At 39.9% G+C, this 13,155-nt stretch overlaps 1 protein-coding gene across 3 annotated transcripts; it reads right to left on the bottom strand.

The window, feature by feature from the left end:
- Nucleotides 1-944: 944 nt before the first annotated feature.
- Nucleotides 945-10,901, bottom strand: LOC146766537 (histidine decarboxylase-like). Of its 3 annotated transcripts, none has more exons than XM_085588819.1 (12): nt 10,728-10,901; nt 9,767-9,939; nt 8,569-8,682; nt 7,712-7,834; nt 6,770-6,904; nt 5,742-5,885; nt 5,421-5,487; nt 4,324-4,486; nt 4,127-4,217; nt 2,863-2,961; nt 2,078-2,179; nt 945-1,895 (listed from the first exon to the last, which is right to left on the bottom strand). In XM_085588819.1, the coding sequence occupies exons 1-12, from the start codon at nt 10,753-10,755 to the stop codon at nt 1,134-1,136; spliced, it is 2,001 nt and encodes a 666-aa protein (XP_085444945.1). In that variant the 5' UTR covers nt 10,756-10,901; the 3' UTR covers nt 945-1,133. The 3 variants fall into 3 exon arrangements, with proteins under 3 accessions (XP_085444945.1, XP_085444944.1, XP_085444946.1); XM_085588818.1 differs by having other exon boundaries at nt 991-1,895; nt 5,718-5,885; XM_085588820.1 differs by lacking the exons at nt 9,767-9,939; nt 10,728-10,901 and adding an exon at nt 9,289-9,432 and having other exon boundaries at nt 991-1,895; nt 5,718-5,885.
- Nucleotides 10,902-13,155: the final 2,254 nt, after the last annotated feature.

Genomic DNA, 13,155 nt, shown 5'->3' with positions numbered 1-13,155 from the left:
GTGATATGAAAAATGTTTATTGATTTTTTAGCAGAAATAAAGTGTGAATATGAGATTGTCTTAATGAAGCCGAACTACTCCAAATCCACCTATATCTTAGCTGATTTTGTATAAGGGTCTAGACATTAACCAGGCTCATTGTTTATATAACCTAGGAATAGTTCTGGATCAGAGAGAAGATCCATCTGTCTGGGTGCACTACCTTCAAGACAGGGTGACTGTAGGTGTCTGGAAACTACTGCAAGGAAAGCAGTGAGCATCTAGCAGTGCTTTCCCAGAATTAAGTCCATCAGTCACCATGTTTCCTGACTCAACTGTACTATTCCTAAATTTAAATTTTTCCTTAATAGATTTTTCACACACACACACCCCCCCCCCGCCAATTTTTTATACATAAATCACTGGTCTCTTGTAGCAAAACATTTGTTTGCTGTATAGAGACCCTTCTCTCTTTCCTCATGCATTTGGATGTACAGACCTTAGGTAATACTGAGAAAAGCCACAGGTGCTTTGCAAGGGCAACTGTTTTGCAACATGGCTGCACAAAGCCTCCCTCAGCTGATTAGAACAGGGGGGCTGGCAGGGCTGGTGTGTTTAACTCTGGGAAAATTGTCCTCCTGCAGCAAAATCTCTTAGAGGTTACACCCTTCTTTCCACACAGTTCAAAACTGATGTTGGCATTGTCTGCACACACAGATCCTCACATCAGTCTAGAGAGTTTAAGTCAAGGTATCAACATCACCCCATCTCCAAAAAAAAAAAAAAAAAAAAAACCAAAAAGAACCACAGTGGTGCAAATAGAGACCTGGATTGTTTATCACCTCCTGGGGCCAACATACTTTGTCAAAGTGCTTCCAGCCTAAAGTGGTTTCCAGCTGGATTACCAGGACTGGTAAGGTAGAAATTGGCATTTTCTTTACCACAGTCTACAAAACAGAAGGTTTCATGTTATAGGCCTACAAGATTTATTTGACACTTTAATCTATAAATACATGAGGTTTTCACCAGTAAAAGCACAGGCATTTTCTCAGTGGTCATTGCCACTGTTTACATTTTGAACAAAAGAACTGGTAGTATTGCATGTGAATAAGCAAACTTTGGTTCTCTTTCTAAGGACCAAGCTCTCTTACTTGTTAAACAATGGCCTGCAGAGGACAACAAGGCAGCTGAAGGCCACACTGAATGCTACACTCTGGAAAGCTTGGGACACTGTAGAATTTAATTAGTTTTTTAAAGGCACCTTTTTTGAACATCATCATGTCTTCAGGCAGCCTGGAAAGAACTCTGGCATTTGCACGAGACTCCTTCTTGTCAGTGGCTGCTGCTTTGGGGTTACATTGCTCCAGATTACCAGTCACTGGCACACTGGTGCAGCTAAGGGAACGTCCTGTCCTTTTCTTGCCTTGAACAGATAAATAACTGAATAAAAAAGAGGTTAACTTATGTTTGGTAACATTTTGGACATCTTCTGGAAAACAGTCATCCAGAGGATCCTCTTGACCTTTTACTTGCTGACTAATCACACACTGACTGGGACTTACTGATAATTTCTTAGGCTGTACTACTGTTTTCCTAGAAGGTGTTTTGTATTTCCCTTCATCTAAGTAAAGCTGAGGAACATTGCTAATGGCATCAGAAGTAGGCTGAACTATTGTAGTGGGGATTCCTGCTCCATCACCAGAACTGATGTAGTGCAACCCATAATTCTGGCCAATGATTTGGGCTGCAGTGTGTTGAATGATGCTCCAGTCCTGCAGAATATCTTCCCTGGTTGTGAACTGAGATGTCACAGTAAAGCGGATGATGAACTTGTCATGGATGGTTGCTGGAATGAGGAAGAGTCTGCCAGAACGGCTTAGTTCTTTCAGGAGTTTTTCTGTCAGCCAATTGGGACCCTGTTTTAAATATGAATAATAAAAAAATACTATAGTTAGAACTTCCAGTGACATCCAAACATATCTAAGAATAGCAATCACAAATTCTTAAATGGAAATATATTCACAGTTATTAATGTCTGAGGAGAGATCAGCTGTGGTCAGCTCATTCCAAAGGGATGTGCAAAAGGGCCAATCTTTACCTTTAGGCGAAATACAACCAGCCCAAGATGTCTCTTGGCAGGAATTTCAAAGAGTGGGTCACTTTTAACCAGGGATTCAAAGAATTTGGCTGTTTCAGTACCCTACAATTAAGGGGGAAAAAAAGTCATCTATTTGTTTGTCACAAACCCACTTGTAAGATGCTAAACTGGGTAGTTAAAAGGAATTCCTTTCCTTACTAAAACACATCACTCCAATGCACGAAAAAAAGCAAACAGAAAGACGACATCAAAGCTAAGAATTTTAAAGTCTGTCTCTATTTGCCCAAACCCTTGACAATGAACATGAATAACTGGCCTATACATAGGGATTTAATATAGGAGGTTTGAAGACAGAATGTGCTTTCTCATATTAGAGTCCTTTTTGCAGCAACCATTGAGCCACAATGTGACCCCTCGTATTTACACTCCTCAAAGTCTTAAGCCTGTACATTTTCACAGTGGTGGCTCAGTTATTCCTCACAGCCTGCCTCCCAAACAGCTGCCACTTGACCTCAAAGAAAGCTTCTCCAGATTAGGGCTCAGTAAAGTGCAGAAGGCAGTGACCAAGTCCCTTTCCATTGGCCAGTGCTGTCAAGAAGGGGACAGGAAATGTTTTATCCACACAGTCAATCTTTACAGATTATTTTAGAGTAAAACCAGCACGCATTTAGAATTCACATGCAAGCTTTGTGTGTGAGAGGATTTCTGTTTCTCATCTCTGCATCTCTGAGTGCACTAATTTCACCTACCAAGAACTGAACACAACACATTGGTAATTCACACACCTGTCGGACATGAGCTTGAAGCTTTTTCACCCCAAATGAACGAAGCACGAACCACAGCTTCAAAGAACGAAATCGACGACTCAGTGGAATCTGCCAGTGCTGTGAAAACAGAGCTGTGCATCAGTGAGTGCAGAAACAACAGAAAGGAGAGTTCCCCTTCCACCTCTTGCTTCAGACTCAGGTCAGAAACCTCTCTTGAGATGAATAGTGTCATATTACTGAAAATCTGAACAGCCTAGGAAACAGCCATCAAAGAAACACTGTGTCACCATTTTTTCAATTATTTGCAAAAATAAGGTATTGGCTATTCCCCTTAATTTATGGCTTAGATATGCATAGAATTTTAAATTAATTACCAGCTTATAACAACAACTTTTTGCATTTAAGAGCATAATCAATTTAATATGTGGTCATTTATACTTTAGGACTGGCTAGTGATCGCTTCAGCTCCTGTAATTTCCTGAACATTTTCCCAAACCAACTATAAATAGCAAGATTTGATATTGGGCTAGACAGTTCCAGACAAAGCAACACCTGCTCCGAGGAAAAGAGTGAGGAAACGTATAAAGGAGTATTTCAGGGAAGCTGCACAATCACGTGCAGGATCCAATTTAACCACAAGAGGGACTCAATATCCTTTTTTCCATCCCTCCATCTCTCCACCAGTGAAAAGCACTATTGATTTCAAGAAAACAATTATCTTTTCAGGACTAGGGTGAGATCATAGCAGAAATAATTGGCAGTGAATATTCCTTTGTATTACTGTACTGAAATCTGCTGTAAGATGTATCTGCAGTGAAATATCTCTTAGCTCTCCTACGAATACCTTAATCTGAAGAAAAAATGTAATTCATTCTCCTACTGCTTCAGCGCATGGCTTTTCCATTGTTTACTCCTTTCTCTCTTTTATTACATATCAGAGATACAAGAAATCCAACCAAAATGGCATCAGTAGGAATTACTACAGCAACACAATACACAGAAATGACCCTTTGCATTAGAAAGGCAAGGCTGGATCTGCATCTATGTAAAAATCTTAAGTATTTCAATCTGAAAACAATTTTAGAATTAATTTTCATGACCAGAGCTTACTGCAAAGTCTTGCTACTTTCGCTACGTTCTCTGCATTAGGAACTCAGTACAATTTGGTTTACATAGTAAGACCAGCTATAAGATAAGCATACTCCAGAATGTGAGAAAAATTTCACAGTCTAATTGAAAACTTTATAGGCAATATAAAATATCAACTTAAATAATAACTTACCATGAAGTCAATTGCAGCTCCTGAATTGGCATGTCTGAGGTAGACAGGGTTAACACTGAAGGTTTGATGCAACTTGTATTTATCTTTAACCCTATGGGTTGACAGAAGGAACTAGATTTAGCAAAGTAAGTGCAGAGAAAAACTTTGCAATTTACAAGTTGTCCTTTTGGTGTTGTTTGTGTTTAGACAATACTCACCAAAATCCAGTGCAGTCAAAATGGACCATCATCCACTTAGAAGGATTAAAAGTAAAGGAATCTGCATATTCAATTCCATCCAAAAACAATCGAAATTCAGGACATATAAATGCTGTTCCTGCATATGCAGCATCAATATGGAGCCAGAGTCCCTCAGCATCACCTGTTGGAATTGAGATTGTTGTTATGTAAGGGATGTAGGGAATCAAAGTGCATGCTAATCTCTCCTCTCTGCAAACCAGGTGCAGTGTTTTGGAGGAGACAGACAAGCAATTGACAACCTAGTTTTATTCTAAAGTGTGGATCCATAATGTCAAACTATAGGATAATGCTGAAACCAGGCGGACTCTGTAATAAAATTCACTATTCTATATTTTATGTGAGTGAGTCTTTTTAGCATTTGATTTCTCTCACTTGCTCTTTCACTAAGTGAAATTCCCCAGTACCCCTCAGTTGCACAAAGCCAAAATAAAGATATAGTGGCAAGCAAAAAAAGGCCAAGAAATAGAAGCCACAATCTGACCCATAAAAGAAAGATCCTCAGATCTTCAGTAGCTGCTGGTCCAAATTTATGCTGGAATAGAATTTGCAACCATGACAAATTTACATATATTGTTTGAGCCACAGGATGCCCTACCAGAATCTACCTTCAGAACTCCTTTGCTAGATTAAATATTAATGTGTCCATCCTACAACAGTACCACACAGTCTGTATTTCCTGAATAACCACATTAAAGATTTATCAACTTGGCAAATTCCATCCATCTCAAATAGAATGAATTTCAGCATCCTAATCTAAATCTTAAAGAAATCACTGCAGTCTTGTACTGACTTCAGTCATTCCTGAGACATGTCTGAAAAACTCAGCTCTCCTTCATTTTGGTATAAAAAGTCTAAGACTAGAATGAATTTCAGCATCCTAATCTAAATCTTAAAGAAATCACTGCAGTCTTGTACTGACTTCAGTCATTCCTGAGACATGTCTGAAAAACTCAGCTCTCCTTCATTTTGGTATAAAAAGTCTAAGCCTATCTTCTAGATACTTTCATAGATCAAACTCAGGGAAAAAAAAAATAAAAACAAACCAGAACACTTACAAACTGGACCCAATTCTGAGAGATTGTCAAAAGCACAGACACCAGTTGTACCCAAAGTTGCACAAACCTAGAAAAAAACAAATCTGTTAAAATGGATTTGGTTTCTTTTAATACATGGATGTAACACTTTAAATGTGGGCATCTTATTGCAGGCAGTCAAAACATTAAAACTTTTTATTTAATAAAATAGAAATTCTTGTACACATTTGAACCTTCAGCTAATGTATTTTAACACAACAGAAAATTTTTAATATGTAATTTCATGTTGACATTAAGAATATAACACTATGTCAATACCCCCAGCCAGAAAGTTGAACATACAAAGACTGGCACTAGGCCTTTTTTTCTGTCTTCTGCAATGGCTTTCTTCAAAGTTTCACCTCTGAGGGAAAAGTTCTCATCCACAGGCAGAAATTTTATCTTCACAAGAGAAATCAAGCCAGCCTTTTCTACAGAGGAATGTGCCTTTAAAATAAGAAAAACAGTAAGAACTCAAGTTCTGAGGCTAAACAGCTGTGGTATGTTATGGCTTTATGAAAGACAGTGGTGGCAAGAAATACAAAGATAACGACCTTATTGTAATCCCTATTAATACAAGTCTGAAGGCATCTTCTTTGTGAGTAACTGTAAGAAATTGTACAATGTAATTCCAAAGAATGCTTCATTTTACTTGAGTACTGGTTTCTAAAATATAACAATAGGCACCCTCATCTTGTGTTTGGAGGGCCATTTGTCATAACTCAGCTCTCAAAGGAGCCTCTAGAAATGAATCAACCTCAGTTTATTCCCCCCTCCCTGCCATAAGAAGATAAATCCCCTGAAGCGTGTTTACTTCTGGATAGAGCAAAACACCTTACAAGACACAGTCCTTTTAGTTATACTAAGAGAGACTGAGCACGAGCGTCTCTCCTGTTTTCCCAGGGGACTATAACTGCCCGGCTCAGGAAGCCAAGGACAGAACAAGCTTGCTGGCAAAAGCCAACAGTGGAGCCCCCAGCCAGGAGCAGCATTTAGGTAACAGTGCCTTGAGCACGCCTGTCTCTGAGGGGAAGGAGGCTGGGAAGGAACAGCATGAGCTCAGCACATAGCTCCTGGAGTAAGGCTTTGTGAAGAAGAGGAAGGAAGTGCAGAAATCAGTCATGTGAAACAATCTCTTGAGGACTGCCAAGACCCTAAAAACCTCACCTCACACTGATTCAGCTTCCCCATCTGCAGAAAGCAGTACTAGGGGAGCTGGCCCACACTTGTGAGGAACTCTTGTGGTGTTGTACAGAAATGTGACTTCACATGGCAAAGGCTGAGTGAGACAACAGAAGCAATTTGTCTTCCTTGGAATCATAAGAACCTACTTGATCAGAAGCATAAGCGACGAGGCGAGAATTGAGCGAGGACTCATCAGTGTCTGGCTCAGAAACCTTCATCTCCAGAATTTTGTTCTTCCTTGCTGCCAGCAGTGCAACCAAGGTTGATTCACTCACAGTGCTCTGCAAAGACATTGCTCATTTACTGCAACTGCTACTGCATTGCTATTTTGCCAGGGATCTGCTGAAATCAGTGAAGTGCCCAGCTGCCCACCCCCTCTGTTATTCCTACTCCTGCTTTTCTCTGACGCAGTGGAGAGTCATTAGCTGATGAGCAGTTCTCTACGCCAGCAACACAAAACAAAGCCTTTTAACTGCTGTATATTTTAACGTGCAGCACTGAGTTCTGGGGAGTAAATAAACCACGTTTTCCTTTTGTTCCACAAATAAAACATAGTATTTCCCATGAAATTACAAACATGATCAAAGCCCCTTATAATAACAAAGATGAAGCACTGATTCCAGGGAACTCTTGCTTATGCCTTCTGGAAGGAGGTAACAGCTCAGGCCTTGATCTTGCACCTCTCAGAGACAAAAAGTAGACAGGAGAAAAAGGAAAAATAACTTCTTGTGTGGCTAAGGACTGTGGCAGAAGGATGGTGATAAGGATTCCTTCTCTAATTTTGCAAGAATCACTTTAGTGCAAAATTTGGTGATGTGAAACAGATGAAAGAAATTAAATCTGACTCATTTATCTTTAAAAAGACCACAAGAATACCTGCTGTTTGTCCATAACAGAGCACTAAAAGCAATAGCAGTTTCTATTCTATAATCTACCACTTTTAATACTAAAATTTGGGAAAATAATGCCAAATTTGGATTCAGAGCCATATAGAAAATTTTGTTGGTTTTGTCCCTAGGAAAACTATCACCCAAAGAGAAATTCACTTGAAAACAAATGTTGATAAGGCCATCTCTAATCTCCCCTACCTGTAATACTCCTCCACCCACACTATCAGGATGGTGGTGCAGGAATTTATTTGGAAGGCCCAGCATTTTAGCCAACCAATCCATCACATTCATTTCCAGTTCTGTACAGGCTGGGCTGGAGGCCTAGGAAAAATTCAAACAGGAGAATCAGGCTGTAATTCACTTTGGGCACTGATCCCTCATCAACTGAGAGCTAAGAGAAGCAACAAGCTAATCTCATACAGCTACATAGAGACCACACCAACCAATTTCTTATAGGTTTATGAGCTTCTACTTTCTTACAGAGACACACATCTAAAAATCTGGGCAACTTTGGGACTGGGGAAAACACTGGCTTTAGAAACTACTGTGGTGTGCAGAGTCATAAGCACGTAGCGCTCTGTAGCTGCTGCAGGAGGATACAAAATACGTAGATATTCTGGCCCAGGATATCAAACAATTATTTTCAGAAGAGGAAAAATAGGAAGTGTGTTCTCTCAAAGGAGCAGGAGAACTGGAATGGAGCCCAATCTAGCCTGCAGTCATGGATGGTGGCTGCTCTATTGCTTACACTGCTTGTGTAAGAGTCTTGGCACTGAGACTAGATGACAAGGAACAATGCTCAGTGGGATATGCAAAGAATTTGAAAACAGACATTTCTAGTATATTTTTTTTCATTCACCTCTTACTACTAGGTAATGCTTGTTCTTATATGTTCTTTTGAGTTTTTTTTTTAAGTGACAATTTTCATTTATGCAACAACACACAGTTGGTTAAAACAAATAATTTTACTGAAAGAACAAGAAAGAATGACTAAGACCTGCTCTTGCATATTACACACAGGAGAGGAATGTCTAAAATAGCCCCAGAAAATTTACCCATGTGAATCCCAAGCAGTTAATTGCGTCAGCCAACATATCTCCAAGGAGCGAAGGCCAGGAAGTTAGAGCTGGAAAGTAGGCATGCATGTGTGGACTTTGCCAATGGACTACCTAGAACAGAATTAGGTAGAAGTTCAGTTTGAAAATGTCACAAAATTTTCATGAGATGTAATGGTTACTATCTCATGATTGCATGAGATCTCATATTGCATGAGATGTAGTGGTTACTATCTGTTTAAAGTGAGAGAAAATCATTACAGTAAGATAATATATGCAACTCTATATCTGCTAGCAGAGAGCTGCACAGATAATATCAACAGGGGAGCAGCACTAGCAGATGAAAACACTGCATTATTAACAGATAAATTGCAAATAACAGCAAAAGCATTTATCTGAATTAAACAGGCAGACAAAGATTCTGAACAGCAAAGAATGTTGTGCCATGTTTGAAAGACCAGAGTCAGAAATATTTATCAAAATATTTATCTTTATAAAGGTAATCCTTGCAACAAAGTTGCTCATTTTGTCAAACAACAAGTTGCCTTTAGCTACATACAGCACTTTACAACTATATAAACCCTCCTATAAACCTGAATGAGCTTGTGTGTGGGACACCAGCATAAGTACATGTAATCTGATTGCCTCTCCTACATCAGATCAAGTTTCTGCAAACATCTACAAAAAAATTTGAGAACAGGCTTTGAAAAAGCTTCTTACATAAAACATGCAATTTGGTAATATGAATTCCCTTAGCAGAATCTGCAGTATCCATGTACAAGAGGAAGTAGAATTTTATATTCAAAGCACAGGAGACAAGCCTTGTATGTTCATGAAGTTGGGCAAGAGTTGTTTCACATTGCTGTGCCCAGTTTCCACATCTCTGGAATTAAGAGTATATGGTTAAGCAGGTAGAGACATTGTGAAGCTTAAGATTTTCTCATACTGCTGAATTTGTTTCCCTATAAGCAAATATGAGTTATATACAAAGTAGTTAAAAAATACATTCACAATCTAACTCCTAAAATTGGAGTTAGGAACACAACTATGGACATAACATCTACAAGATTCATGCTACATTTTTGGATACTTTACTTATCTAGAACAATGTTCTGCAGAATCTGTGCCTTCACAGGATTTGGTGTTCACCCCAAGTAGTAATGGCTTATTCCTGCCATGACTATATTTTATTTCTTACCCCTGGCATAATAATCTTCTCTATATCTCCAAAGATGTTGTCCCAGCTGTCAGGGTCCATTGGGGCAGAGTCTGGCAGCTGGGCTCTCATGTAACCTGGCTGTACATCAGGAGTCACCCGTCTCTCTCTCACATTGCTTAGGTAATGGCAAATGTAATCCACCATCTCTTTCCCTGGAAGAGGCAAACCAGTGGTTTCAGTTTCAGTGAGGGAAACACTAACACTCCACACAATCTGTCCTTAGCATTGGACAGAGATTCCAACAGCATCGGAATACTGCTCCCAGCTCCTGCCTCCAACACCCTATTTGTCCCATCTAATAATGTTCTAAAACAGGCTCACAGGGCTTTTTCAGTGCCATCATCAAATAGTTCAAATGTACCTTTAAAACCCAATCATGGTACAAGTAGTTTGTTTGGTTACTGAAAGATTAGATTTTCTTGCCTACAAATTAACTGAAACTGTATTTCACAGGAATTAAATTTTCATGTCCTACACTTCCTTGTCATTATAGCAAACCCACTTTTGCATCCTCTGAAATCAGCTGCATAGCTCTACACCCTTTCTCCACTTTTTAAGGCAATCTCCTGCAGCCCTGTTCCAAAGTTGGCTCTCCATCTCCAGAACAGTCCAAGTACCACTGCAGTCTCAGGGTGTGAAGCCAGTGAAAACCTATTGTGCCTAGCCCCTTAGCACAAGTTTATTCAGAATTACCATTTTGTGGCTTTCCCACAGCATCTTAGATGTAAGACCAAAAAGGCTAAGTTACCCAGACACTAAATCCATTAATTTAAACTCAACCCTGGGACACATTTTTGCCTTAGGAGATCCAAGTCTCAAGGCCGAGTGCACATTTAAAGAGTATATAGCCCATCCTAATTTTGGGTATCACTGACAGCCCTACAACAGCTGATCTCCACAAGCAAATGTTAGCTATTTGCAAGAGCCATGCATCACTCACCTCTCTGTCTGTACTCCTCAGGCTCCATACTGATTCCTCAGGAATGCACCTCTTCAAACCTGGGCCACCACCTCCTGGGAGCTGTGGTCAGTTTGGTCTGGTTCCCTGCCAACTGCTTCCCCCTTTATAGCTCCCTTTATCTCTCAGACTCACACATGCTGGAAAAGTTTAACAGGCAGGTCATTGGTGAGTGTTTATCTAACTCCTCCCAGCTGAGGGTTTTTACAATCTCTCATGTTCTCATCTGTGCTCTTTTGATGTGTAAGATAGCATATCACTAAGAGGAGCTGCCTCTGCACTTTCCCATTTTCAATCAACCTTTCAGAAGTCTCACAGTAATCCATGCCATGAATATAAGGCACATTAACATGAGACTTGTGGGAGAGAAAAAGCTCAAGAGCTTTCGAAACCAAGTAAAAGCTAGCAGATGTTACACCAGTACACCCAGCTACTGTGCTAGCAGTACCCATGAAAACAAGGTACCAGCACAGGACAAATTTGATATGGGAGGCAGGGACTTTTCCTAAGAATTGTTTTGAGAACTCTCTTCCCCCCCCCCCCCCCAAAAAAAAAGAGTATACTACACCCCCACAAGTCTTCAGTCCTTATGCTGTGTGTCCCATGCTGCTAAAAGGAAAGGCTTCACAGTCATTGCAATGTGAAACAGCAATGATCCTTTTTGTGGATTTCCTGCCCCTCAGATCAGAGCAGGTTACACTAAGCAGGGTGATGTTCCACCATGGATATCACCTGAGACCACTGGGAGAGGTACCTTTCCCCTCACTGTGCTTTCTTTTCTCCTTTATGATACACATAAGCACTGGGATTTAGTCTTGTCTCTCCAGAATCCCTCCAAGTCCTCCACCTGGATTGTTCTCAGTTTGAAAGAACAGCCTTATAGATTGCCTCTTGTTCCAGTTTTAGGACCTGAAAACACATCCTGACCTCGCTCTGGCAGCACAACCTTTGACACTACTCAGTGTGGAATCCTTATCCATCTTCACTTGCTCCACACTGCACCAGGCAGCCCTGGGAAAAGAGAGAGGCAGGACTCATGGACTTAGCACCAGAAAGGGAAATTATTTCCCATACAACACATTTCTGCCATACCCTAGGCTCCTGCCTGGGGCTGGCCCTGCTGGAGGCAGGATGCCAGGCTAGGCAGATGCTGTGTCTGATACCTCCCAGCAGTTCTGCTGTTCTCCTACAAGACAGAACTGGCTGCCAGAGCAGCTTTGATTCTCTGCCCCAGGTACTTTAATGCAGCACAACCACTTACATAATTCTAGAAAGTTTTTACATTGTTCTCACACACACTGTCTACAGAACAGTGTCACACCTTTCCTTTTTTCCTGCTGCAAATAGATACTCGAGAAGGAACTGTTTTATAGATATGAGAAAGATGCTCTGACACACACATCAAAAGATTAACGTACTGAAATAAAAAACACCAAATTGATAAAAAGGCATTGAGAGAAGTGAAAAGAAACACTATATGCATGTTCATCTGTTTTATCTCATATTGCTCTGGAAACATTAGGAAAAAAGTAACAAGCTGCCCACATATTTAATAGGAATTAATGAACAACTCTTGGCTGTACTGTAAATGACCCCATAAAAGGGAACAGGCTAAGAAGTGACTGGCATCAAGCACAACTCCAAGCAAGTCCGAAGTTCGCAAAAATCCTGATTTTAGCTCATGACAAGTGATTAATATGCTAATATATATATAGACATCTGTTGAAAGAAACAGATGGTAGCTAATTGCATTTATATTTTTAATTTAAAACAGCAAATAAAGAACAATATTTTTAACAATGTTTTCAGAGCTAAACTATGTAATATATATTTCATGTAACGTATACCCTGCACTTCAGCTCAAAGGTGACAGTTGCATTGAGTTCCTCTCTTTTTCTGTGCAGAAGAGAACAAACAGCAAGTCCTGTTTGGAACTAAAATAAAATAGCTGATAGTGGATTACAGGTAGGGTAAATATTGCTGGTGATAAATAAGGGTTTGTTATAGCTACACTGCACTCAGAAGGGTTTTGCTATGGACAATGAGAAATAGAATATTTGCTCACAGGAAACAGAATTAATAGAAAAGGTTCATTTCATTGTGTGCTGCCAACATCTGCTGTCACAACCGTGGGAAACTCTCCACTTGGATGTTGCCACTATCACCACTCAAACATTGCCACTCTTATCATTATTAAGAAATCACAGAGATTACACCATTGTTAAATCTGTGGGATGTGAGGACACAAACATTATTTTGATCACAAAATAATTCATTGGAGCAATGCCTAAGCAACACATTTCCCTTGGCTAACTGGTTCCTCAATCTGCTAATGACAAAATGGAGAGTTCCTGAAAAAATCCCTAAAATAGAGCAATTTCCAGTTAACCACTGCACAGGGTTTGCTTCA

Source organism: Lonchura striata, chromosome 10, assembly GCF_050655825.1.
Source record: "Lonchura striata isolate lonStrDom1 chromosome 10, ASM5065582v1, whole genome shotgun sequence".
In the NCBI taxonomy this organism is placed as follows: Eukaryota; Metazoa; Chordata; class Aves; order Passeriformes; family Estrildidae; genus Lonchura; species Lonchura striata.
Note: the sequence above shows the minus strand (reverse complement) of the source record. Positions and strands in the feature narration are given on the sequence as shown.

What these genes read in the sequence shown, in the direction of transcription:
- LOC146766537 (XM_085588818.1), bottom strand. Translation starts at nt 10,755, where the DNA reads ATGGAGCCTGAGGAGTACAGACAGAGAG. An exon ending in AGAAGATTATTATGCCAGGG is followed by an intron (nt 8,683 to 9,766) that starts GTAAGAAATAAA and finishes ATTCTGTTCTAG; the next exon opens with GTAGTCCATTGGCAAAGTCC. An exon ending in GAGCTGCAATTGACTTCATG is followed by an intron (nt 2,962 to 4,126) that starts GTAAGTTATTAT and finishes CTGTTTTCACAG; the next exon opens with CACTGGCAGATTCCACTGAG.